Source organism: Frieseomelitta varia, unplaced genomic scaffold (assembly GCF_011392965.1).
Source record: "Frieseomelitta varia isolate USP_RPSP 00005682 unplaced genomic scaffold, Fvar_1.2 scaffold_252, whole genome shotgun sequence".
Classification (NCBI taxonomy): Eukaryota; Metazoa; Arthropoda; class Insecta; order Hymenoptera; family Apidae; genus Frieseomelitta; species Frieseomelitta varia.
The window spans coordinates 91,929-119,691 of NW_025109982.1; the positions used below are offsets into that span (position 1 = coordinate 91,929).

General features: G+C 37.0%; 1 protein-coding gene across 2 annotated transcripts; it reads right to left on the reverse strand.

Moving 5' to 3' along the window:
- Positions 1-26,651, reverse strand: LOC122528559 (zinc finger MIZ domain-containing protein 1). 2 transcript variants are annotated; one of them, XM_043653827.1, is made up of 10 exons: positions 25,237-26,651; positions 7,221-7,501; positions 6,742-7,065; positions 5,992-6,631; positions 5,544-5,890; positions 5,275-5,460; positions 5,048-5,190; positions 4,465-4,954; positions 4,149-4,382; positions 1-4,061 (listed from the first exon to the last, which is right to left on the reverse strand). In XM_043653827.1, the coding sequence occupies exons 2-10, from the start codon at positions 7,308-7,310 to the stop codon at positions 3,924-3,926; spliced, it is 2,592 nt and encodes an 863-aa protein (XP_043509762.1). In that variant the 5' UTR covers positions 7,311-7,501; positions 25,237-26,651; the 3' UTR covers positions 1-3,923. The 2 variants fall into 2 exon arrangements, with proteins under 2 accessions (XP_043509762.1, XP_043509763.1); XM_043653828.1 differs by lacking the exon at positions 25,237-26,651 and adding an exon at positions 8,501-8,631.
- Positions 26,652-27,763: the final 1,112 nt, after the last annotated feature.

Genomic DNA, 27,763 nt, shown 5'->3' on the forward strand with positions numbered 1-27,763 from the left:
TTTTTGTATTTTTTTTCTTTTTTTTTTTTTTTTACTTTTCACACAAACCTGTACCACTCACTTATGGCGACTGTGATAAATACGTATATTTTGCGTATCGACTTGATGTAACATTTGTCACGACTTATTTAGGAAACTTTCGAGTGATTAATGAAAAATTTCGGATAATGATCGTAAGTAGATTTATAAAAATCTTATTGATATAAAAAACATTGTTGCTGATAGAATAAAAATCGAGTCATATAATTTACCAACTTTTAAAGGGGAACTTGAAATTTTTCCACCTTCAAATCACTATTTTGTATGAATTTGTATCATTAACATATGTATATCTATACGAATCTCTGTCATAATCTGAACGAATAATTGTCCAAAGACGGAAAAATGATTTATTCTAATTGCGAACTAGTAAACCTGTGACCGGTTTTTATTCTGCTTAAAGTGTAATCTTGTTTGTAAATTATAAGTTTGTTCGTATATTATTTGTTTGTATTGTAGTTTCGATTTCTATTTTCTTTGGCAATAAGAACAACACATTCGTCTTATCGTTAAATTTATGAAATCATGTTAAAGCAATTTGCACAGTTTTCAATGCTTTTAGATACTCAAAATATACGAATACTTGTTACTTTTCGAAAATTTGATTCGATTACTATAAATCTCGCGCATAATCAAAATTTGGTCCATGTCCATCGATAATTAAAAGTTATGAGTGTCTGTAAATGTGTTATATAGATGGTATTTAAAATTGATCATCTAGGCTACGTATTTTTTTAAAGTAATATGCAGTTTCATTTAATAACAGAATAAAATTATTGATTAATTTTTAAATGCTTATCAATCAGCTCTAAGTTTTATTAGATCCACCGAATATGTTCAACGTGCCATGAGTAGGTACAGCTGTGTTATTACATGAAAATATTTTATTTTTTTAGTGAAACTTCTCAAGTCTTGGACAAGACAACACACATGACATTTAATCATTTAAGTTTTCAATGACGCACTGTAGGATCAAATCATAGGCCTCCTAACAATAGATAAATAGGTGTATAATTATTAAGTTGTAGAGATCTATAACGATCTGAAATATCATCAAATTAAGATTGAAATTGATTTTATACAATGTCGCAAATAGATAATTTAATATTCAGTGTTGAAGATCTACTATGTATGTATATGATTTCTATTACTGATAATAAGTTCTTCCCAAGTTTTCCCAAACTAAAATTCTTTCCTTTTAAATGAGCAATTCATCAAGAAATGTATTATTCATTTATCGAAGATTCATCAGTAATAACTTTAATATTTAATGTCCTTATTTCTCTTATAATGAATATTTTATTCTTTTTAATATTTTTTCATAAAAATGTATAAGTTTGTTCAGATGACTATAAAGCTCTACAACTTGCAAACCAAGATCATGTATCATGTATTTTTAGGATATTATTAAGTAGGTATAGGTAGACATTGCCTATATACAATTGCAACAATGTTGCATGTGCCTACTTTCTGGCAATCCTAAGTAAAGCTTACAATTTGAATAGTTTTTTTTTTTTTGGATAATTATGTCTTTAATAAGTAAGTAATAATTCTATTAGAAATAACAGTACAGCGTTTGAACTGTTATTATCCTGTATCCATTTACATGTTATATTTTCTAGTTTTAAAGTATTCTCATACAACTCCTGTATGTTTTGGTTCTGAGAAATAATTAAGATAATTATTTTACTATTATAACTGGCCAATAAGTATCTGCCACTTTTCTTATATTATTAATCTATTTATCATATATACAGGTAATATACAATAATCTCGCTTAAGATACATTATTATATTTTCAATAATATTATAATAGTTATATGAATAGAAACTTGACCGCATCTAATTCATCAATGTGCGCTATTGTTGCACATTGGAATATAAATACATTTTTATATAAAATTTGTATAATCTACATGAATCATTTTAAGTATATCTTTTCTTTTAATCACAAAAGATATAAATGTAATTATTACTACGCAAGCTGGGGGCCATGGGCGGTTTCACTCTGGCAGTAGTATCATAGATATAATTCTAAATCTGAAGTTTCGTAAAACGAAAAATCAGTATTTTTGAAAATTTGTGCTAATTCTGATATATAGAATTTATTTTCTAATACTGATGCTTCATGTAAAAGTTGATTCGTTCTAAATGTTTGATTTTATTTAAATTTATTATTTGTGTTTCACATTTTGTGAACTTAAGTGTTAATTTGCTTGTTTTAATATTATAATGCTCCTCTGTAAAAAATAATCACTAAAATGATACGTTTATTAACATAATTATTAATACATATCTTCTACATTAAAATGTGAAAATAAATCCTATATATATATATATATATATATAAACATACATATGTATATAGGTTTCGATGTATCTTTAGAGTTTTGTATATTACGAAAATATTTTATTATTCTTGTCAATTATGTACTTTTGATAAATTTTTAAAAATATTCCTATATTAAAAAAAAAAAATACAAAAATTCTTTTATCAAATGAGAATAACAGTTCATCGATAAATTCAATATCAATTTATAATTTTTTAAAGATAAAAATTTGTTTAAAAATCAAAGAAATATTTCGAACATAACATAATGTAATATTTTTAATATATGTATCTTTACAAAAACTCAAAAGATACATCGTGTTAAATATGATTCCCAGTGTGAAGCCCGATATGCCCGCAATTCTCTTCTTCATCTGTTGTCACTAATCATCTAAAGGAAAGGAACACTATATGCGCTATTATCCATCAATAAGCAGGGTAATTCACAACAGATGAACGTCTTATCTATTTTTTTTTTTTTTTTTCGATTAAAACTTATTTACAAAAGTTACTGTACAATCGTAGTTCTGTTGTGATGTAGGTCCATCATAGCCTTGAATGCGAGTAGACCGGTTCTGAAGTAAAGATTATATTGCAAGGAAATCTTTAAAATGAAGAAATGTGCATTTTGTCAAGCAAATATTCCAAACTCATAAAATTGTTATAATTTTCAATGGTATATTAATAGCAGTAGTAGGTTAATGAAATTATTCCAATGCTGTGTACACATTGATCTCAAAAGCCCACCTCTTTTCGATATAAAATTATATAAATGTGCTATACGATTTTGTAAAATCTATTAATAAAAATTTATCAATTTTATTGTATCAAACATAACATCAATTATATATAATTCTATCCTATGGTAGATTTTCTGAATATTGTCTGTGTAAAAACTTATTTCGGAATTTAAAAATGGATAAATGGCAATGTATAAAAAATGTATGTAAATATATCGATCGTATTGCACATTTATCTCGTATCAGACAAATATTTCTCCATAATATTACTCTATATGTTCGTGCAAAATATTATTCTATATTTAATATTAAAAAATTGGTTTTTTTTTGTTTCATTGTTTTTTCTTTTTTTTTTCTTTTTTTTTTTTAACACAATATAATTGTGGTATAACTGCAGTGGTCAGTTCTGGAACATATGCCCGACATAATGTTACATAACGTGTTTCTATGGGAAATAAAAATTTTCAACATCAAAAGACTAAACATAATCCATGCAATAACATCTTTACAAATAAGCACTATTACGTGGTGCTTCGTTTCGTCTATTAATTAAAAGTTATTATTTTTAAATCTAATAATATGCCCTAATTTTGTCAGTAGGAATAATATTATAATTAGAGCTAAGACTTTTGTACCATTGAATAGTTGAGAGCACCCAACAGTGACCCCAATACGTTTTTGAAATCGCTCACTACAAGTATTTTCATTCGATCAGAAATATATTTGTAGTAGGATGCAAACCCGCCGACATCGTTTTCTTTCTTGCGTCAGGGTCGCAATTTGATTATTTCTCTTACAAGGATGCCTGTCTTCTTTTATTCAAAAAGTGCTAATATATCATCGCTTGATGAGGGGTTACCACTGCTAGCGCCGCTGCTGGGAGGGGTATTCAGATCTGGTGGATCTAGATATGAAAGTAGTTCCATTGGATCCACAACATTATCCGGCAAGAGCTATAATATAACATAATAAAAAATTAATATTACATGAACATACAGGATTACTTTATAAATATTACGAAAATATAAATTATTGCTTACATTCAGTGCTTCTTGACCTGTACCCTCGCCATCTATTACCGCAGCTGGGTCAAAATTCAAATCTGATGGTATATCTGTAGTATCGTTGGTTATGTTTGTATTCGTATTACCAGATGTGTTGAGGTTTCCAGTGGATTCTTGGGATGCAGGAGGAACACTTGGTGGACCACTATTCCCACCACCTGGCGTATGTGGTGTATGAGGAGTATGAGGTGTATGCGGTGTGTGAGGCATCTGTAAAAATAAAGAGAAAATATTTAATACTTATCTACGGAAATGATTCAAGTTATAGAATAATTCTGAACTTAACACGTACTTGATCGTTAAGCGATTTCTCCATAGCATTAAGAGGATCTAAAGAGTTCACCGATTCATTTAAGTGCGAAAGAGGTCCCCCTCCATTAGTATAATCATTATTGGTATTCGTATTCGCTCCAGAATTAATATCGAAAGATCCTCCCGACGAATTCCGATGATTGATATTGTTGTTACCGTACGTGGTTGGTGTATTATTCATCATAGAACCACTTACGATGCTGCTCATATCAGGCGGTATGTACGGACTCATTGCTTGATTCATATCCCAGTTATTCATAGTAGGCATATTCATACTTCCAGGTGACATTGCCTTTGTCATTCTCTTACAATCGCTTTCTTCTTCAGATTTAATACCAGTCAAGTTTTTCGCTGGTTTCCAATTCGCCATTGAATCTATCGTAACCTCTTCCACTTCCGCAGTATTTAAAGTGTTTAAAATGCCCCACATATATTGATCAACTTCTAAACCTTCTAATTGTGCAGGTTTCCTACATAAGATAGAAACAAAGTTATTTGAAATTTGAACAAAACATCTTTAGTTTTGTAATCGAATATATAAATTGTTGAAAAAAATTACTTACGTGCACACAGGACATCGCCAAGATCCTCGTTCACAATTTAATTGCAAATATGACTCCAAATCGAAGCATTGAACATGTTTACAATCATGTCCTCTAGCTGGCAGTGTAATACGTTTAAAGGTAATAGGACATTTTAAAGATACCTGCAATAAAGAAATTTGTAGGATGAATATAATGTTTAAAACAATGTAAACACATTATTTTTAAATGCAATATTAAATATCTACCTTAAGTGCAGTCTGTTCTACGACATCTTTCTCCGACTGTATGCCGTTATTTGAAATAGTATTATTGAAATTCCGTTTAATTTTAGTAATACAATGTTCCGCCGTAAGTAGCCTTTTACGTAACAATCCGTGAAGTACGCTTCTCACACTTGGTCGATGAACTAATTGAAGCACGAACAAATGGGACTGCAAATACAAAGAAATTTGATTATCGTTCGTAAACATTGAACATTAATACTGTGAATATAACACTAAAGTAGAAAACTTACACAACAACATGCTGATACTGTAATTTGTATCGTGTTTCTTCCAGGTTGACAAACGTCTTTCAGATATAAGGGCTTATGAGACGTTTTATTCTCACCACGATCGATAACTAAAGGCGTAGCATTCACGGAGACTTGTACGCTCGCTGGCCAATTTGTGTTCATTTGCCTATCTTCGTGGTGGAAACATTTGAGTTGCAGTTCCAGATCAGACCGCCACATCAACGTTTGATGCACCGTGGGTTTTAATTGAAAAACGTGGTTGCTTACAGCCAGATTATGTTCTAACCGGAAGGGTGGAAGAATAATGCCATCCCTCACGGGGAATGTTAATCTTAACTCATCATCCTCTGCGCAAAACACAAAAAAAGTAGGTTGTTAATATTTTAGTTTATTTATTTATTTTTTTTTAACTAAATGATCAAAACATCTTCAATTTAATTTAACTTACTCTGAATATTAACCGGTGATTTCATTTCGTTGAAATTAGGTTTGATGTCTGGATTTGGACTAATATAAGGAGGCATACTGGTTGCCGGTGTCAAAGGGGGAGTCGGATTACCAGGGATAGGACTGTGTTGGTAATTTAAACTACCAGCGCCTGTCGTTCTCATTGACGCAACCTCTTGCTGGTATTGACTCGTTGCAGCACCGGCTCCACCATACGAAGATGTGCTACCAGCGTACCCTGAATTTGGTTGATGGCCAACGAACTGGTTTCCAACAGTCGTAGGTCCCATACTAACCGGTATACCGTTGCTACCGTAATATTGGTTGTTCGTCGCTTGATTAGCGGTATTGTAAGAAGGCGCAGTTTGTCTCATGTTATTACTCCGTATCATGGAGTTAGGCCCAAAGCCAGCAGCCGATGGATTCATACCCTGCATAGGTTGATATTGAGGTTGAAAATTCGGCCTCACTGCACTAGGGTAATTGGTCGGATACTGTGACGATGTCATGCCGTTAAAGGCTGGCTGCATCGCAGCCGGATTAGGACCCGCGTATGGCCCCTGTTGCCTCTTTTGCGCCATGTGCATTGCGGGGTTTGGATAAGGCGCTAGTCTCCTTGTATATCCTTGATGAGGTTGAGCCTAGAAAATAAATTTCTCCGTTCTCTCATTCATTCCTCAGATTCAGGAGAAGCTAATGGTTTAATCCGCGTTCGCTTAAATTATAAAGTGAATTCGGTAACTTCACGCACCTGCATGTTTATTTTGTTCATTTGCATGTTGTTGGGTCCCATCATATTGTTCATGCCCATATTGCCCATGTTACTCATGGAGTTCATGGGGGTCATTCCGTTTACACCATTCATACCGTTCATACCTCCCATTGACATAGGATTCACTGGGTTCATGCCATTCATACTGTTCATCGAATTCATGGAATTCATAGGGTGCATTGGGCTCATCGTGCCCATGCTATTAAAATTGCTCATCCCGACTGGCCCCATTCCGGCCATTGGTCCTCTTTGAGCATACCCTGCGTTGTACGATTGGTGGGGTATTCCATGTTGACTCTGCATCTATAATCAACAACAAATAGTCACGTTATTTAAACAGTTTTTTTTTTTTTTCTTTCTTTTTAACAAGACAATATTGTGAAGTGAAGGAACGATAATTCAGAGTATCAACAGATGAAGAGCTGTCAGAAAAATCAATGTAGGAAGGAAAATAGTACCTGATTAAATTGAGGAGGGATGTCTTGGCGGTCCTGCATGGCCACCACGCTAGCAGTGGCGGTGGCCGTAGCGGTGGCAGCTGCCACCATCGCCGCGGCACTAAATGTCGAACCACCACCTCCGTTCTGGGGTGGCACCGTGCTATGATAGCCGGACGATAACACGGGCTGCACCCCAACGCCGATCGCCGCCGTTGTTGATGATTTTCTTGAAACTAGTTCCAATAAAAATGACAAATGGATGTCGCGTGCTGCGGGCGTTTCAACGAAAAATCAGGATACTGCAAAAAGGACAAAACCAAAATGTTATCTTTATGATTAAAGATCGAGTAAACCATAATTTTTGCAGAATAGATAGCAATCTTGTTTCAGGAATAATTTTCTCGCAATCCTCGGTAAGAGGGAGAAAATTACATATCTATTCACTGTCTTTATCATTATCAATATCTATTCACTCGAGATATTAAGCTCAGGATGCTAAGTGAGATCATTTGAAATCAAGTAAAACAATTCGATTGGAATTCAAGCAAGCAATGTGCATTGAATAACGTCCGACTAAAATTTGTCTTGGAAAGAAAAGGTAAGATATTGACCAAAGACATGTGATATTAGTAAAATAAATTTAATTGAAGAACAAAGTCAATATGATTGTAACATGAACATCTCTTTGTAAGTTCAAATTCATGTTCCAACTATTCTGTACGACTAATCGATTGTTTCCACGATGCAGCAATAATATATGTAAGTTATTCATGATCACTGAATTATTTGAGAAGGTCGTCAACTTAAATCGCGCATCGCGTGGTCACTATTCGGGAACCACGCCATTATCGGCGCAATTTTTATCAATAATTTATAGATTATAATCATAATCATCGCAATTGCTAATGCTAAATTGTGTTCAATCATAAAATTTCACGGAATTCGTTTCTGATAATTAGAAATAAAAAATAGTGCGCAGCACTAGACACATTACAATATTCGAGATAGAGCTATCTCGGCTTGTTTAAACCAGTACGTAAAACTCTTATCGCCACTGTAAAAGAGGAAGAAAAGAAACGAAACAAAAATTGAAAAACAAATGATAACAATTGAAATTTGTTAAATAATTTTTTAAACAAAATTGTCAACTTATTATTAAATATTTTCTATTTAAAGGAGAGAAGAAAAATTTACGAGGAAGGAAAAAAAGAGAGAAAAACGAAGCTGGAGTTTTTTTTTTTTTTTTTTTTTTTAAATTTCTCTAACGTCTTCTAATTCTCTTCTAAAAATCGATTTACCTGCCAGGAGCGCTTCAAAGCCTTTTCTCATCTTACAGGCACAGAATTACATATAAGATATAGGAAAAGAAGTCGGACGCTTTGTCGTGGTCCTTCTATCGATACATTCCAGGCCCTGAACATTGTTCGTTCTTTCGAGTAGCCTTCGTTCTCGTTTCTGTCCTCGTTTTGAGGCGCGCATACCCCAAAAGATCGAAAGACCGAACCCTGCGCGCACCGTTCATATTCCCAGCTGGCCAAGGCCCCTATTGGTTTTCTGTGGGAAATGCACGTGCTCGCTATTCACACACTGCTGCTGCTCTCTGCGCTTATAATACCGTTCTGCTACAAACACCGCTTGTCGGTGCAATCGTGTCCCGGGAATCAACGCGCTTTGCACGATCATTTTCGACTTGTGCGATACATCCAGATGGGAAATATCTCAGCGGCGCCGCGGAATCTTTTCAGCAAACGGAAATATCACCGCTCAAGTGCAAAATCAACAAGTCTATCTGATTCTTTTTCATGAAACGCTATTTATTACTTCCCATTGCTACTGTTTGACGGTGTATGTCTTTTTCACTAACGCGGATTGTTCGAGTTCAATTGTGGGACTTAGGCTGGATATTTTTAATTAATTATTACATATTATTATACGTGTCTTCAGTATTATATCATTGCATTTTCAATTTATTATTCCTTTACGATAATTGAAATAATTAGTTCATTTTCTATAAAACTACGAACAATCGATGTTTACCAGAGGGGATGGCAGAGGTTCTAAATAAAATGTCTCGTGTGGCTTTCGAGTTGCGCTATAAAGCGGAGGAGGTACAGCTATCTAGTAGATCGTGCGATTGTAAAGGAATTTAACTTGGAACAGCGACGATACTCGAGGGAAAACTACTTAGAGATGTAAAAGAAGTCACGAACAAGGGTATATGATGACCATTGTTCTGCATAATGTTCGAAACTCGGGGAACCACGTGAAAGAGTGCACCGTGTGTATCGTAGCGTATCCTTCGCGATATCGCGTTACCACGTGCACCGTCCACATTCTTGCGCATGCTCGTGGAAATTCTATAAAACGGCTGGGCAATTTCTGCGCAAAAGCACGAACATCCCCTGCCCTTTAATTTTATCGCGTAAAGAGTTTGAATATTTTCAATTCCGTACGAATTTAAACGGATAGATTACTTTCGCGCGTTCGTTCATGCGCCTAGGTGGCGCTGTCTGCGCGGCTTTCTTATGAATTACGTTTAACATGTACTAAAAATTGTACACAAATTTTTAATTATTATTACTATGTATTATCATTTCTAGTAGTTGTTATTGTATTTTATTGTTTTGGGGAAAAATATAACCTCAATTACACAATTTTACTTCTGTGGAAAGGACAAAAGATCTCATACACATTTGGTTAAAATTTACGTTTCGATAGTGTGAAATTATGTTCACTCATCATCGATGACCTTGAATTTAACTTCGATAGAGTCATTTATAGAGTGAGCAATCGGTCGATTTGATAAGATACCAATTTATGGACATTTGCTTTTCATTCCGAGTTATAAGATAACGATTTTAACTTTTAGCATACAGAACGATTGTAAATTATTATTTGAAAATTGTAAAGATAACGTCTACTTCGTGCTTGTCGTTTACATCGATGCAATAAAATAATTTTACTGTCTGCCCGTTTGTCGAAAACGATTTAAAATATTATTTAGAAGTTCGAATATATTCTACAAATATTTTACAGTTAAAAAGTCTTTGTATTATATCATATTCTCAGATATAAATTTAATGACAATTTAGGAAAGCTATGATTGTTTAGCACGAATTCTATGGAATAAAAGTGACATAATTAGTACACGAAAGGAACGTCTTCGACTGTTGGAAGTAGAAAAAAAAACAAAGATCTCGTTAATCATTTGCTAAACAATTTTTTTCACACTCACTTGACCCTAGGTGGTTTTCAAAGTCAACGGAAGAGGGGGAGACGCTTCTTCCTCTCGCCACTAAAACGAAAGAGAGCCTTCTCCCCGCATGCGTGTGTCGTCGAGACGCGATTATGGCGCATCGAACAAAAACAAATTTCGAATAATAGCCCCGAATTCAATACGCCGCCAATAAAGAAATCATCCATATGATCGTTTATGTATATACATACATTGTACACATGATTTAGTCTACAGGGCGTTCATAGAAGAAAATAAAAAAAAAAAATTGTATCAACTTGTAAAAATATTATCCAATATATTGTTTTCTAACGTATTTTTAGATTTGTTTCCTGTAATATATTAAACTGTTTCAAATTACTTTACAATCCAAATCTTTCCACACGTTGCAAAATTTTCTTATTGAATCAATGTAAATAGACGACGTATGTATATAAAATCTATTTTAATTCGTATTATCGCAGAATCGATACCGGTACAATATATATAAAAACAAATTCCTTAGAAAACACATCTTCGTATGTAGTAATAAACAGATTATCATTCTCGCGTTTGAAGATCGTAATATTCTCTGACATTTTTTTTTTCTTTCTTCATTGTGGCATTATTACTGTCTCGTATTAGATTTCCAAGACACCCCGTATATGCGTATATCCGTAACGTACTTACGTCCAGATATAGCACGTACGGGGAGCATTTCGAAGGTTGACGTCATCAAAGTCCCACCCCCTTTAAATTTGTGCTGAATGCAACTCTGAGAGAAAAAAAGAAAAAAAGGGAAAAAGAGCAAGAGGGAGAGACGGTGAAAGGGTGCGGAAGAAAAAGATAGAGGACGAAAAGAGAGGGAGACTCGCTCGTCGAACCGATGCCTTTTCCCTTCGACGCTCTCTGTTCTCCCTTATCCTGACCGTATATTCCTTCTCCCCTTCTGTCTTCCCCGCTGAACGGCAATCGGGGCGGAGTGGGCCCCCTCTGTAAAGCTCGCAACGGGTTTCTATTCTCGGATGTCAATATTTCGTCAACTAAAGCCCACTCGGCATGCAACAAAAGCCCCTACTACATACAGCTTGCGCGGCTGGCGTGAGAGAAAAAGAAAGGAAGAAAGACCCGACAGAGCGTCCGTGATTCGTTAGACGGCCTGTTTAGAAGAGGATGTAGCATAGCGAAAACGGGAAGTCCAGACGGGTGCGAATGCAACACGCCTAGCGGGAAACCGAATACGAAGCGTATTAAATCGCCGTTTATTATCACGCTTCGGTCAGGAACTTCAAATTCTCGCCATAAAAATATTTCCTTTACTCCGTATTGACATTTTTTTTTTTTTGAGGGGGGAAGGGAGAGGGGGCGGCAAAGAGAAGAAAGAGAAGACATATCGTTCAAGAGTACTTGTAATATGATATTTACGATATTTTACTAAAAAAGGAATGTGTAAAGGTACTCTTTTTAAAGATCCTTGAAAATATAAAAATCCAGCGATAGGTGGTTTACCGGTGTCCTTAATAATAAACAAATGTAGCTGTAAGTGGGTCAATGCCGCTTTTAGAAATACAGGAGCACTCGCTAAAAGACTAGCCATGTAATACAAAAAAGACATAGCCGTGATTAAAAATTAATACTATTATTCTTGAAATCGACAAAATGGTCGTTTCCATAAAAATCTAAGTATCCTTAAAAAAAAAAATCTGATAAAACTGATAAATATTTCAAACTCGAAGTATTCGTCTCGAAATTTAAATATAACGTTTATTATATGTAAATTACTGAAAATATTAATTCAATATCTTATAAAAATCGTTTCTACGTAATTTTTAAATAATTTTTTAAACTGTACCGTGTTAATAACTGTTATTCCGAAATCGTTCGCATATTCATGGGGACTAGTCTAAAGGCTGTTTCCCCATTTACAGAAACCGAGGAGGCGACTAATACTGGCGATGCGTATCGAGGTGGAAGGCGAATAATATCGAACGAGGAATCCTTGTACGAGATAAAATGAGCCTCTCACGGTCGTCGCGTGTCGACATATAATAGCCACGTTCTCCTCACTTGGTACACCGTGAACTCGTATATGAATCTCGCTTCAACAAATCCAGTTTCGATCGTCGTACGATCGTTCCTGACGATCTTTATTTATAATCGCACGTTGATGTGACGAAAATAGCCGGTAAATGGATGAATTTAAAACGGAACGCCCTTCGAGAAATAAGAAAACTTGTGACGTAAAATGGATGAAGCTTAAAAAATTACGTTTTCTTTAAACTTGTTTGCCTACACCAGTTAAAATAGTTTCTCCTTTTCTCTCAACAACGTTCCTCTAAACTCTTGAGCATCAAAATCGTTATCAAACGTAATGTTAAATGTTAAATTGATCGACATAGGTATCATCGCTAGCACGTTTCGTAGTGAAGAAAGAACAGAAAGAAAGTTTTGCCCGGCAAGAGCGCAGGAGTAATAGAATAGAATCATCCTATCAGAGTCACGTATTGCGCCCCCGTTGAACCGGTCTAAACGCACCTTTATTTAAGGTGAGCGACAAAGAGACAGCAAACGCGCGTGCGCAGGAGTAAGGAGGACAAAAAACGAATACGCCGGATGCCCCCGGCCGCCGCCGATCGCAACACTTCACTAAAATCAGGACACCAAGTAAAGAGAAGGAGGATGGGAACAAGGATTCGAGAGTCTCGAGAGCGTTCGGATGCCAAGCCTGCAACACGTAAACAAGAGCGTGTGTCCGAGGTCGACTCGCCGAGAGAATCGTGGGAGGAATTCCTTCCTTCTCTCTCTCTCTCTCTCTCTCTCTCTCTCTCTCTCTCTCTCTCTCTCTCTTTCTTTCTCTGTCTTTTCTCCGGAGAGAAGTCTCGTATGGGTGACAGCGGGGCAAGGAGAAGAGGGAGAGAAAGGAGGGACACACAGAGGGCTTTGATCTCGACTGTTGCATCGTGTATCGTTATTTTCGGTGTGAATTGCGAAGACAAAGGCATTTTCGTGGAAATCCTCGGCGTCTTTTGTTCGCCGGATAGTGCCAAAAATTATTCTGATCACAAAAAATTCGTTCGTCTTTTACTAATATTATACGAGACTCTGTTGTTTGTTGGCAGACTATGGGAGTTTTCACTAATTTTTAATAGGAAAGATGAAATTATAATATAATTGAATTAACTTAGGAGCGATTTCAGTAAGAATCGTACAGCACAGACTAGAAAGAATTATAGATGTTAAGATATGCAAAAATCAACGAGAAGGAAACGAAGATTCCAATCGGAGTTGACACGTGCTATGTTAGTTATCTAATAACAGTTCGCGTCACTGTTGTAAATATTTCTATTTCCAGTCTGAGTATGAGACTCGGTTCAAATCAGCCGCTATCGGCGTGTACAAAAGTTCATTGGAAAAAGAAATGCCGATATGCAGGTGATTTCAGCAAACGGGTGTTCGAATGTCATTTGAGAACAAAAGTGAAGGGAGTGAATCTTTGCTTTCTTGTTATTTTTCTGAATTATTTAATATTGAATAAGAATGAATTACGGGCATCGAGATAGCAATTCGAACTTCGTTCACCTGACTAGGTAAAAAAACTGCACTCCAAATCACTTTATCCTCCATCTCGATAGTTTTATTATGCAAATACATGCAAATTACACAATTCGAATCGTATTTACAGGAGGAATAATAACACTGCCATCGCGGTGTCTCTTCCTCCCTCCGAAACTCTTGCGTATTTTTTTTATTCTCATTATGACGTATCTTTTTTACGTAAAAAAGAAAAAAAAAAAGAAACGACAAACGAATACATTACATCACTAATTACATAATCTATACATAATACGTAATACATCACGATAATGGGGAAGAGAACTTCGAGAAATTCATGGGTTGATGCAACACTGAAGCCTCAGACTCGTAAAAAAAAAAATCCAATATAAAAAAAAGATACGTATTTCGTACAATACTGGGAATTTCGATACGAATCGTAAGAATTTAACGAGAATCGCATATGCAGCAACAAGAGTTAGAACGATCCGTGAAATAGCAATAACTTGTAGTGAACGTGTTTATGATTCGTCGAAAGAGGATTTCTCATCCGCTAAACCGTCTATGAGAAGATTCTGTCATTCGCAACAAATGCTCGTGGCATTTCGAACCTCGATGGAATAGATTTTTCCCAATGCCCCGGGAAAAGGTCGAACGACAGAAGACGTTTTAAACGTCTCGAGGAGAGCTTACTCGCGATTTCTTTCCCTCGGCAAGTTTTCGCAGCAATAGCCGATCCGCAATTTGAAGCGGACACACGTGCGCGCGGTTTTCTGCGCGCTATTCATTCGACGACAATTGCTATGCATCTCGTTTGGCAATAATTGTTTATCCTTCCTATCGTGTATCCTATTAGTGCATCACTATTCCAATCTTTAATCGTATTTAAATCGATCGATTAGTATACATAAAATCTTTGAACCGAGGCTCATCGCATTTATGATCGAAAATTTCCGGTAGCAACGATTGATTTCATTAAATTCAAATTGTTTTCAGTCTTACTTGGCAAAGTAACGAGACTCAGATTTTTATATAACGAAAGTAAAAATATTTTCAACAACAATCGCAACTTGATATGTTGGCGAAAAGTTTCTCGAAGCTACAAGTTAATTTATCTTAGTTAGTATTTATTTATGCATAACGTAATTGAAATTGATTATGTAAGTACTGAAGAACTCAGGTGAGGAAACCTGAAATAAAAAGAATCGCTTCTTTTTTCGTGTCTGTATCCGAGCATGTTCGTATGACAATAGAAATACATTGACATAAATAAAAAAAATTGACAATATTGAATTATAAATATTTGACAGATTGAATTATAAGATATGTTCGATAGTTATTAAACATGGTACGAAAGATGGACTATAACCCTGATCGTAATGGGATAACCAGAAGGGTTGGCATAATACGTTTACCGCTCGATCGCGATTAAAAAGGTTGATAACAACGCTCCATATAGCTGAAACTGGCTCGTAATTCATTCGAAGAGGGTCAAGGATTCTTTTTCCCTTCCGCCATTTTTCCTTGATTGCTTCCGACAACTTTCGAAATCATCGGAAACACGTGCACAGCGAAAGAATCCTCTGTGTGTGTGTGTGTGTGTGTGTGCGTGCATAAACGGAAATAACATCTGCTGCCGGTTACAAAGAAGCCGAAAACTGTAAGATTCGACCGCAGAAGACTTCCGTTCGGATGCGAAGACGGGAAAGCCGTGTGGCATGCAACAAAGAATAACTCGCCAACGCGTTCACAATGGCGGCCGATAATAAGAGCAAACGTAAGCAGAAGAGAAATCTTGCTTTTACTCTGCGAAATTATCGAGCGTGCATTCCACGAATGCACCATTAGCTCTTGCGCATGTTGAAAAGTCAGACTTAAGACTTCAGACTGGATATGTTACATTCGTTGATCAAATATGTACTTTATTCGCGAAATAATCAGTACTTATCCTTCGTTTTTTATTTGTTGGAAATTTCGTTCTCTCTCTTTTTCTTTTTCTTTTTGTTAATCCGCCATCTGTTTACAAAATTTTCAAGGTCTTCGTGTGTCTACGAAACAGTCGTAACGATACCTAGTTAGAATATTCGCAATAAGCGTAACGCAAGAACAAACAGATTATGCAACTGGACGATATGCCTTGTGTTGTCATTATGTAAGGATCACAGTCCAATTCTGGAACAATACTACAACGATTTAATAATTACGGCCTGTAATATATGTGACAGTGCATAAATGGGAAGCGTCGCAAAAGAGTTTTGTAACAAACCTCAGCGATTGGTGTCACGTTACATTTCCACGAGGGATATATACCGTGTTACGTTTAAAATTCACAATATTTTTGGGCCGTAATGTTTCTTCTTCCTTTTATGTTTCGTTAAATATCCTTTTTCCCTTATATTCTTTGCTTTTACAAATTTTAGAAAATACTTTTTTCTATTTTTTTTTATCACAGTTTCTGTAAGCTCAGAAGTTAATACATTCTAGAATAAAAAATCAGTAAGTTTACAATACATTCGTTGAGTACATTTCAAGATGACATCGATTAAAACGTGACGATAGTAATGAAAAACCCGACGAATTTTTTATCAGATTGAAGAGGTGGGAAGGATATTGCAACTCGTTGAATGATTACGCTTTGTTGACACGTTAACAATTTTTGAACGTGCTGCTCGTAACGTCGAAAAAACACGCTTGCTTTATCTTTATGTCAATTAAGGTGTGGTGGAAATACATTATTAATACATATCGAGTCGGATTCATGAAATTTTTACTCGTTTCACGCATCAAGATTGATCAAAATCTTACGAAATAATGAGAAATTTATTAATTAAATATTCTTTAATTTTTTACTATTAAAAATATTCCTATTCGTTCTACAAACAAGCGAGATTTGTTTCGAAGTAAAAATTTGTAAAGAACTGACAATTTTCAAAAGAAGCTTATTGTGTCTATTTTAATAAACGCCATTAATTAAATTTTAACTTTCTGAGAACAATTACATCTTTATAAGTTACATCACGCGTGCTTCCGAATATCTCTAAATATGACGGAAATAATTTATCAGTGATTCAGCGGTGGCGTAATATCCGCCGCCTCAAATATTCGTCTTTTATTCTTCTACGTATATATAATTTCAACTAAAGCGAAACGTTATTCTGAATTAAAAGAATATACACATGTGTGTGTGCATCGACACAATGTGCGACTTAACTGTCCCTGACATAAAAAATGATGATACTCTGGAGTACATCTCTATAAATTGAATCCGTCAAAAATTGTCTCCCTTTCGACTACACATCGAATTACTCAATTAGACGATTTCCAAATTGATTATATTAACCCTTCGTGGTTGAAGGTCAGAACGTTCCTTTAATCCTCATTGAATCTATTGAACAGTTGTATCTCTAAATTAATCTATCTTTCTATTGCAAAATGCTATTAAAAGAATTTTTTATATAAAATAAAGTAATCTACATGTAACAACTAACCACATATTCCTTGCTCGAAATTGAGGTTATGAATGAAGATCATGGACTGAATTCTTTCTATACATTGTCTGTTCTACAATACCATCATTTTTCCTTACAATATCTTATTTTCCTAGAAATCGCTTCATAGTCCCTTGATTTGAACGCAATCGGAACTTTCGATGTGTACTTTGTGTACACAACATTACATCATGTGACATCAAATTTCCTAATAGTATTTACGTACAAATTAAAATTTATAGTAATATAATGCATATATACACATGCCTCACTTGCCATTTTATTTCGATATAAAAGAGACGAAAAGTGAATTCTCCCGCGTACAGAAATTCAAATGAAATTCCCCAAAAAGTGTTGCCAACCTTCATATTACTGCGCATGACTCTCCATTTATGGTATTACGTACGCGTGTTTCCCCCGTGCGATGCTTTCAATGTCGAAATCGGCCTTTATATCGGCGAATTGTTACACGCCTTACGTCACGCCACTTTTTGACGTGCAATAAATCCTCTCGCAGAGGATGCATTTCTGCGAATAGAGGTGCAAGCACGCGCGCGCACGCGACCATGCGCAGGAAGGCCCCTGGTTCTGTCAGGATTCGGAGAAAGTTGTTTCGGGGCGTTGATTGGCGGATGACGAAATCACGGAAGCCGCCAGCCAATCGTTGCTCTGGAAACTTTCCCAGAACACTTAACCCCTTTGACCGTTACATAAATATCACCCGATCTGATGCAGCATGTTACAGCAATGTATCCTATACGATGAGATAAAGGGAACGTCAGGCGACAACAATTCGTTGTCAGTTCTCTCTCTCCCACGTACGAATACAACGATGCTCGTATGTAGAATGCCATGTTTGTAGAAATAACAAAGGGATAGTAGTTTCGTGTGAAAGCGGACTTAAAGATTGTATTGAATAAATCGATCATGGTATCAACGTATAACTATTTATAATTTAATGGTTACGATTCTTTTTCCTTTTTCTTTTTTAAGGTGCAGAAAATTTTAAGTTACAAAGATAGACTTATAATAGAAGCTTCAAACATCATCGATATTGGAAAATTGAAAAAAAAAAATCGAAAACTACTTAAATCATGATTTGTTGCAGAAATGTTATGCAAGTTTGTTATAAAAATTATAAGAATATTTTTTATAATCGACAGAATATAATCAAAGAAATAAAATAATTCATCCATACCGTTTAAGCGAACGAAAGCAAGGGCTCGAAAGAGGAAGCAATTTATTAGGAATTAGAAAGGCGCGTTGGAAATCACCTTATTACAGGAGAAATCGAGACAATTGTTTCGAACTATAATATATGTACGTATGAAGTTAAAAGACATACTTTCTTTAGAGTCCGTTTATACTTTGACACGCATATATATATATGTATATGTATATATATGTACATACATATATATATATATATATACATACATGTATATACAGGAGTTTGGAAACAAGGAAGCAGAGAGAATATAACACGCGTCTATAAGTTAACTCGAAGTACCAAAATAACATCAGTCGTTTCACCGTCGAGGCAAAACGAACGAACGCAATTCTCGTGGAAAACTTTGATATAGTTTATATACCGATGCCGAGCAACTTGATGTATATATGTCAGGGTTAAACTGGAAGGAATGATTGATGATGGAAGATTGCCTAGGAAATATTTTTCACAATGCTCGAGAAGATCTCAGCCATGCCTTGTAAAGCCATATGGGTCGTAATAATTTCCTTTGTCAACGCATTAAATTAAGATACTCTTCCATTAATATACATGAAACAAGAAATGAGATTTCTGTCTAGTGTCTAATTAAATTAAGTAAAATATTATCTTTCGCAGCTAAATGTTGACGAGGTATTACTTTCTTCTTTAAATGTTATTTATTGCTAAAACAAAGCAATCAAAGTTAAGACAAATGTATTTAAAGCTACGATGGCATCATTTGATATGATCTTACGTGCACGACACGTACTCCATTTTCAGCGTGACGCTCGTTAATTTCAAATAATCACGCATATGTTCGCACGTGCGCGGAAACAGTCGTTTAAATATATATCACTGAAACTACTGTATTCCCATCTGCTCTTTGCATTAATTATTCCGGATTGCAAAAGTCTTCCACTTTCTTAAGCTTTTCTTCTAAATGAAAGCAGCGAGACATACACCCTCGTGACGTACAAGGAAAGTGATTTATACGACACGTTTAAATAAAGACACGAAGCACCATCACCAAGCTAAACACGACGAACAATGAGAAATTTTGAAAACCAATGAATATTTTCAGTCTAATTATATAGCTTTATCTCCTGATCTGGTATTTAAATTTGACAAATAACCCTAACTTTACGATAGTATAATACAAATGTTTTCTACTTGCCAACCTTCTTTTAACATTCTAGAGTTGCATGTAAAAAATAATTGCGTAAAAAATTTTATCTGTTTTTGAGTTAAAATTAATTAGCAGCTTGCATATTTTATTTTATAGCTGTGTCAAATGTTATAAGAAAATTGTTATTGTTACGCGAATATATTTAATCACACATTCCCGCGTGTGTTTCGTAAATCACGCGCATGCGCACGAGTCGTCGATTAATGCGCAAGTCGTCAGTGATAAATAATAGCTAGAAAGAAAAAATAAACGAACAACTGAAGTTGTGACAGCTGATATCAGCGTGTCTTCCTGGATAAGGTGAGTCGCGACCTTGCCACGCGCAATCGCTTCCGGTCAATTAACACACCCCGTTTGCAGTTGTAGTTATTTTATAAATCGATCCTTCTGTCTGATACGGACTTTTCGTCACTGCACTGATATAATTACCTTTCCCCTCCCTTTAACGAGTTTAACACGCTTCTGAACATCGTAATAAATCATATACAAATTATTGTCACAGTGACGATTAATTTTGTCAGAGGAAATTCGATATAAATACAATGTTTTTATGGTTATCATCAGAGCATGAAGAAACGGGCTGTGAATAATATTTCTCGTAGCAACTGCGATCTTTTCTACATGCATATACCGACTTGCGCGAACAAACGATTAACGTATATGCGAAATGACAACTGATAGTTTACTGTCTTCGTGGATAAGGTGGAACGTGACCTTGCTGACTTGCTGCGCGCGATTAATTCTTACTAAATTAACATATCTTTTACGTGCGTTCGAACTACCATTTCGCCACTTTTGTAATATTTATCTATTACTATTGTAATATTAATATTTATCAAAATCTTTTAATTTTTATCCTATAAAACGATTTTGCTGTTTGTATCATTTTAATTAAAAAAAGGTGCTTGCACACCAATGCAAAAATGTGTTTATAAGAATTAATATTACGGTTGCTTCTTTGAAAATATTACGGTATTTATATAAAAGTTTATTTGGAATTCATTCTTAATAAGTTTATTACGACTAAGCAACAGTATAATCAGTGAACGATAATTTTCTTTGGTTGACATGACCAAAGCGCGCGCGTTAGCGTATTCTCTATACATAGCTGAGAATATCGACGTTCCTGCTTACCCGTTTGACATAAGTATACGGAACAAAATTAGGCGATTGGCGCTTTCGACGTAGTGTACACACGCATGCGCACTCGATCACGTCTCTGCATGCAACGTAAGTACAACCGATAACTAAAAAAAGGAAACTAAATATATACTACCATACTGGCTCGATATAATTAGTCTTCAATCTAAAAGTTATTACCTTAATTTTCTAAATAAACTTTTCGCTATAGGCTATAGACCATGTGTCATTCGGCGTATATATTACTATAAACTCAAACACCGAAAGAAATAATCTCTTCAAAATAATGAACCTAAACTTCAAAAAAGGACCGCCTAAAAGAAAGAAAACGTTATCCTTCGTTTCTTTGAAATGCTATATCGGCTTTCATAGCAACGCGTAATCAGTCGGATAAAAGCGGGTCCGCGACAGCGATAACGGATTCTGAGAAGGTCTTATGTCGACCATGATCAGAACATGGCGTGTAGCGTGACCGATTCGAATTTGTTCGCTGCTTTTCGATTTATGCGCGTCAAACGCCATCACACGTCCAGAGAGCTCATTATGCAACGAACAATTATGAAAATTTAATTACGCTTCACCTTGAACACGTGTGCGGGGACATAATGTTCGAAGGCTGCTCCATTGTCGTCAGACCACGAGCTAGCTTCGCGAACGGCCGCTTTACGCCGGCAAAACAAACGTTTCATAATCCGAGCGGATTCCGTCGCGTGTAAGTGTAAACCAATCGTTTGCGCAAACGGTACATACGCGACCATCTTTGAAGGATATGATCGTTTGTATTTCTTCGTGAAAGATTTTTTTTTTTCTGTCTGTCTATGGTGATTTCAATTTCCCGCGCGAGACGAGATACCTAACCGCCTTAATCTCGAAATTTATAATAAAATATTTTATTATATACAATAGCGTAGCAGTGACGATTTTCGACGTTCATTTTCAACTTCTTGTTTATGGTTTATGGATCATGGATCATTGAAAGAACGAAATACGAAAGAGTGGTGATTCTCATCGGAACACGCTGCCAAAGGAATGAAAATTACGATATGTCCACAATTTTCTACGTGCCAACGCGTCAAGGTGAATTTATAATGTGCTGCTCCTCTGACATAATTCCTCGTCAGTTCCGAGGCGTCTGATAGTCGTCCTTGACAAATAAGTACCCTCGCTCCACAAGAAGAGTGCGCAATCAAAGATGACGATATATTCTTGACTCGCTGATATTTGCCAATTTGGTAAATAGCAGCGACCCCCTTTATCGAAACAGCTGTAATCTGCTACACGCTCGATACGACAGTAACGCCTTCGTGCGGGAATCGCGAGAAATTTCCTACGTATGAAATTTTAATAGCCATGCACATATTTAGAAACTATGGCAACTCTTTGTCTAAAACTTTCTTCCGTCGTCCAAACACGATTATCACGTAGAAAAATTCAACGATAATGGAAAAGAAAAAACAAAGATATTGAGATAGTGAGAAGAAAGAAAGAAAAAAAAAAAAAGAAATAGCACTCGCTGATTGAAGAATCCGTAGATTCACGCGCGAGGTATGAATCGGTATAGTCGACCTCATTTATTTGTGGATAAGGGCAAAGTGTATACAGTATAGAACGTGGCTCTCCCTACTGCATCCCCACCAATGATCCACCGGGTGATTCCCCCCGCGGTAATACGTCCCTGGGAAGCACGGTATGCGCCATCGAGTGTACGCTTATTTCAACAAACCTATTTCTGATATTGTGCCACCGCAACGGGGCCTGTATCGAGATTAGAAGGCTTTCAACGAAACCGACTTCTTGTGCTCGTGCCGTGGAGACTCAATAATGCAAGAGAAAGAAAGAGAACAGCAAACAACCGCGCCTCTCTGCATATGGACAGAGATCGCGTGTGTTCGATGCACGTACGCGTACTCGTGCACGGAGCACATTCGATAAGTATCCCCCCACCCCTTGGCTATATGCGCTCGTAACAGTGGTTCTGTCTCTATGGCGTTAGGTGAAAGCTCAACGTTCGTAGATGTAGCGCTGGACACTAGGTTGAAGGTGTACGCGGAGCAATGCGAGGTATCGATGCAATGCGTTCAACTCTGTATATACACGTACATATATGTATATAGTAGCTTTGTAAAGTCGAATAAAAGATATTCACCGAAGAAGTTAGAATACGCGAAGTACTGGTTAGATGATACGAAATTTAATACACTTGAACTTGACTAATTACTATGTAAATGCTGCGACAGATAAAAATGACGTGCAAATACTTTTTACAGCTACTGCAGACAGATGATAATACGACTTGGTGGCGATAGTAATATGCACATGTCAACGTGACCGGTGATAATATGTCAATCTAAATCATCATTTCAGAATCATTAGCGCAAAATGTTAATACGAAACTAACAGATAGGAGAGAAAAAAGAAAAATTTAAGTTATATGAAAACAACATTGAAAAGCGAACTAATAAAAAGCTGGCAGTAAAGCGGGGCGCCACAAGGCTGCAGCCACGAAGCAACGGCACATAAATGTCAAGGGATCCTGACATAGTTTTTAGGTTCGTTAAAGTGACTGGTTATCGGGCGGAGAGCTGTTATATACCTTTGTCGATTACATTTGCTGCGAGCGGCGTTCTCTACGCGATATATACGTGAGAACATGGTTTCGGCAAACTATCGTTGATAGTACAGTGACTTGGCATATGATTGTTGGCGATAAATGATTAGATAGCCCGGGCATAGCGGAGCCTATTGCGCGTTTAATATTGCCAAGATTATCTCAGTATACGACAGAGACCGCGGTCTACTACACAAGGTACTACACGTAACACGAAAATAGGCATACTGCCCATTCAATAATAAAAATCTCATTCAACTATAAAAATTCTGTTAAATCATAAAATTCTATTTTTGGTACGATTCTCTGCTTCTTCGTTTTTATTTATTTATATTTTTATATTTCACTTCGTTTCCCTTCATTGATAACGATGCCAGTGACAATGTCATACTTATTATTGTTTGCAAGCGAGATAGCCAGCAATCGAGACTGAGCCGTATTCGTTTACATCGTTCATCTTTTCCACAAATCATACGATCAACTGATAATACATACTTTCAGTTTCCCTCGTTATTGTCTCGTATGCGATGATATATTTTGTAATTCGATACATATTGATATCAGAAATTTAACCGTGAAAAGTTTAAGCTTTTTTCGATAATAAATTATTAAGATCTTAGTCCGGATTATGCTACTTTCATTTTTTCCTGTGGTCGTAAATTCTCTCAACAATTCGATATTTGTCAAAAAAAAAAAAAAAAAAAAAAAAAAAGATCGAGAATGCACAACTCAATGATAAATACGTAAATATGTAAGCGAAAAAAAATTCAGTGTAACAAATTTGTGAAACATTCTAAAATATCTTCTATTTCCCCCTAAATGCAATGTATAACGAATTCTATTCTCGTAGGAATATATAGTCACCTTCGTTGTAAAATATTCAAATACGTTCTCACTAACGGTTTGCAAGTTGATTCGGTAGCGCATCATTTCACAGTGTATATAGTTGCTACACATAAAGCTGTTAATACGCCGAGTATAATGCGTTACAATCCTGTAGGTAATCAAAGATTATAGTGGACGTGACTTTCTGCCTCTTTTCGTGTCTCCGTCTATGCGAGACCTTTCTATCTCTCTCTCCTTCTTTCAACATCTTCTTACTCTGTTCCTCACGGTTAACCGGGATCGGCTCGAGAAACGAGTAAGACTGAGTGACACATCTTTAGAACAATCACCCGTTGTGAAAGCGCCTTACCGGTTAGAATATCTACTACTGCAATGTAATAACAAGCAAGTGGCGAGTTAGGAGATCGCGAGCCATTCCATTGACGATCTTTTATTTCAGATCCAATTTTACGAATTTTTTCATACATTGTGCATTCTTTTCTTTTTTTCTAATAAAAGAAAATGTTTAAATAAAGAGAAGTCAACAATTCGAGTAACTTTTCGCGAACACAATTAATTTTTTTAATCATCGTTACGAAATAACAAAGTTTCACAATTTCCGTTGAACGAGAATTATCGGTTGAATTAATTTTTCATTAAATAATTCTGTCGAAATCTCTTTTATTTACAATTTCGTACTTCATCGTGTCACTGTAACAATTTGAGATTGTCCTGAGAGAATCGACGACCACTTGTAATTGCAATTACATCATGCACCTGTGCAATAATGAAACGATGCACACACACTTACCTAAAGGATGATACAGAAGCGCATTATCCTCGGTCGATACACCACCTTGTTCACGATATAATCCAATCCTTTCTTGCGGCAAACGGTATATTACAAGAAATAAAAACACTAGATCACATCAACATACACACTTCCTTGCGTCCACGAAAATTGTCTACGTTTATCGTCATCGTCCGTCACGACGACGAGCACGGTCACCACGCTGCTCGACACAGCAACGTTTCCGTCTATTCATCACCTCGTCATAACTACGACAAAACAAGCGAGAACACGATCCGCAACTCAGGCTGAACGTGCGGAACTCGAACCAAAGAGTGTTGCACACGCGTGCGACTCGGATGCGCCGTAAGAGAGGGTAAAACTCCTCTGCTCGTGGCCGATACCGGTATTGTGTCCTTGCGGCACCAGCGACACAACAACTTTGTTTCTCCAAGTTGTTCTTGACCACCACACGTTTGATTGCAAATTGTCTAATGTGTATCAAACTATCCACAATATACAAAAACTATGTACTTTCATTCTTTATTTCTTATTCTCCTTTTGTCGTTAGAAAGTTTCTGTTCCTCTCGGTCTCTTTTTCTCTCGTACACTTTTGTAAACTTTATTCATATATCCACGGATTATGCGACATGTATACGGTTCACAGTCTGTCACGGCTGTAACGATGGCGAATTGTTAACAAAATTGACGAGGACATTGATAACGGCGATGATAACGACGGCGGCGACAGGAGCAGCAGCAGCAGCAGACGCTTCAAAGACAATGATGATAAAAACATTTGAGAGATGGTCGCGTGGATGATCATCGACGACGGTACCCACGAACGAAGAGAGAGCGTCCTCTCGATATTCGCGGACGGCTGACTCTGACTGCTCGGCTGACTGACTACTCCGCGCCGGGTAGCATTGGCCCCACTAAACGGTTGAAAGTAATACTGTCTAGTGAGAGGCTGTTGGGGCCAACATCGGTCTTGCTTGCTCCCTCCTTGTCCGTCTCTCTCCCTCCCCCCGCACAGTCTGTTTCTCTTCTGCTTCGCGCGCCCTCTCTATCGGGTATGCGCGCTGTGTGTATACACACACTCCGTATATCCACGGTGTGTGTCCCTGTCCGTCGATTCGCGTACGATCTTGTATCTCACACACACATACTCATTCGCGCGCGTGCACTGATGTTGATTGTCGAGAGTAGCACGAGCAGCAAGCACAGGACAACGTGATGGTAGTGGTACTGTTGGTTGTGGTATTAGTACTGAAGGAACGACTACGATGAAGGTACTAACGGTAGTGGTAGAGCGTTGGACGATGCGGTGGGAGTAGTTACACACGCGCACGTACACAGGCGCAGGCGCACATGAACAGCATCTAGCAGAAGCGTGACACTCGCACCCAACGCACAGACGCACGAACACTGCGGCCTGCGGCACACGCGTGTGCCACTTCATAGAGACGCAGGCAGTCGAATGGATAGGTGGTGGGGATACGGTCGACTACGAACGACAAGCGTAGAGTAGCAACGGCGGAGGGGAAAGGGGAGAGGATGCGGTTCAATCGGGTGGGGGAAGAAAAGGAAGGAAGGAGGCAGATGGATAGAGACCGAGAAGGACGCATAGGGGTTGGGTGGGGTGAGAAACGACGGAGAGTGAACAGTGGCGAGGGGTCGCTCCTCCGGCCGAGGGGTTGTCGTGCCGGTGGGGAGGTTTGACCTGAGCTAGTTCCCCTCCATTCAATCCACGGCCACAATATCGGTTATAGCGAGCCACTGTTGCCAGATTGTGCGCCTCGACGGCGGCGGTGGCGGCGTGTGGGTGGAGCCACGCGATAGAGGGAAAAGGTCCCCCCTGTAACATCACCACCGTCCTCTTCTCTCGTCCTCGTACATACTGCTCGATCCGAGAAACGAGTACGTCTGTCCGTTTCTCCTTCTCTCTTCCCCTTGTCTCGTCTCTCTTTTCTCTCCTCTCTTTCTTTCTTCCTTCCCATAGAAGCGTCTCTTTCTACACTAGCGTCCTCCGTCTTCCGTTCTCGGCTGCTCCCGCGCTGTTGTTGTCGCTACCGGGACGCACGCAGACCCCTTCGAAACCGAGGTGCATGTGGCATTTCTACTTGCGCCGCCCGGAACTTATGTACCAACGGGTATGCGTGCCTCTGTCGATAGTGGTATATCGTGTGTACATACTACTCCACGATGTATAGCCGATCGCCTCGAATGGGATGTTTAACGCGATCTTGTTACAAACAGGATCGATTAGTCGAGCAAATTGAAATTACTTAGACAATTTGTGGGGAATCTTGTAAATTGTCTTGAAAACTTGTTTTAATAAAAATTAAAGTGTCGTAAATACTCGCATCGATAACATCGATTAATTTTGTCATTCTTTTTGTGCATAATATCGATTCCCGTCCTATGATAAGTTTTTAAAAATTTCGCAGTTAATTTGTAGAAACTGTTAACTTTGTTTGAAGTAAATTTCAAAGAAAGATAAAATGAACTTGTAATTTTTTCATTTTTGAAATGTCCGTTAAAACGG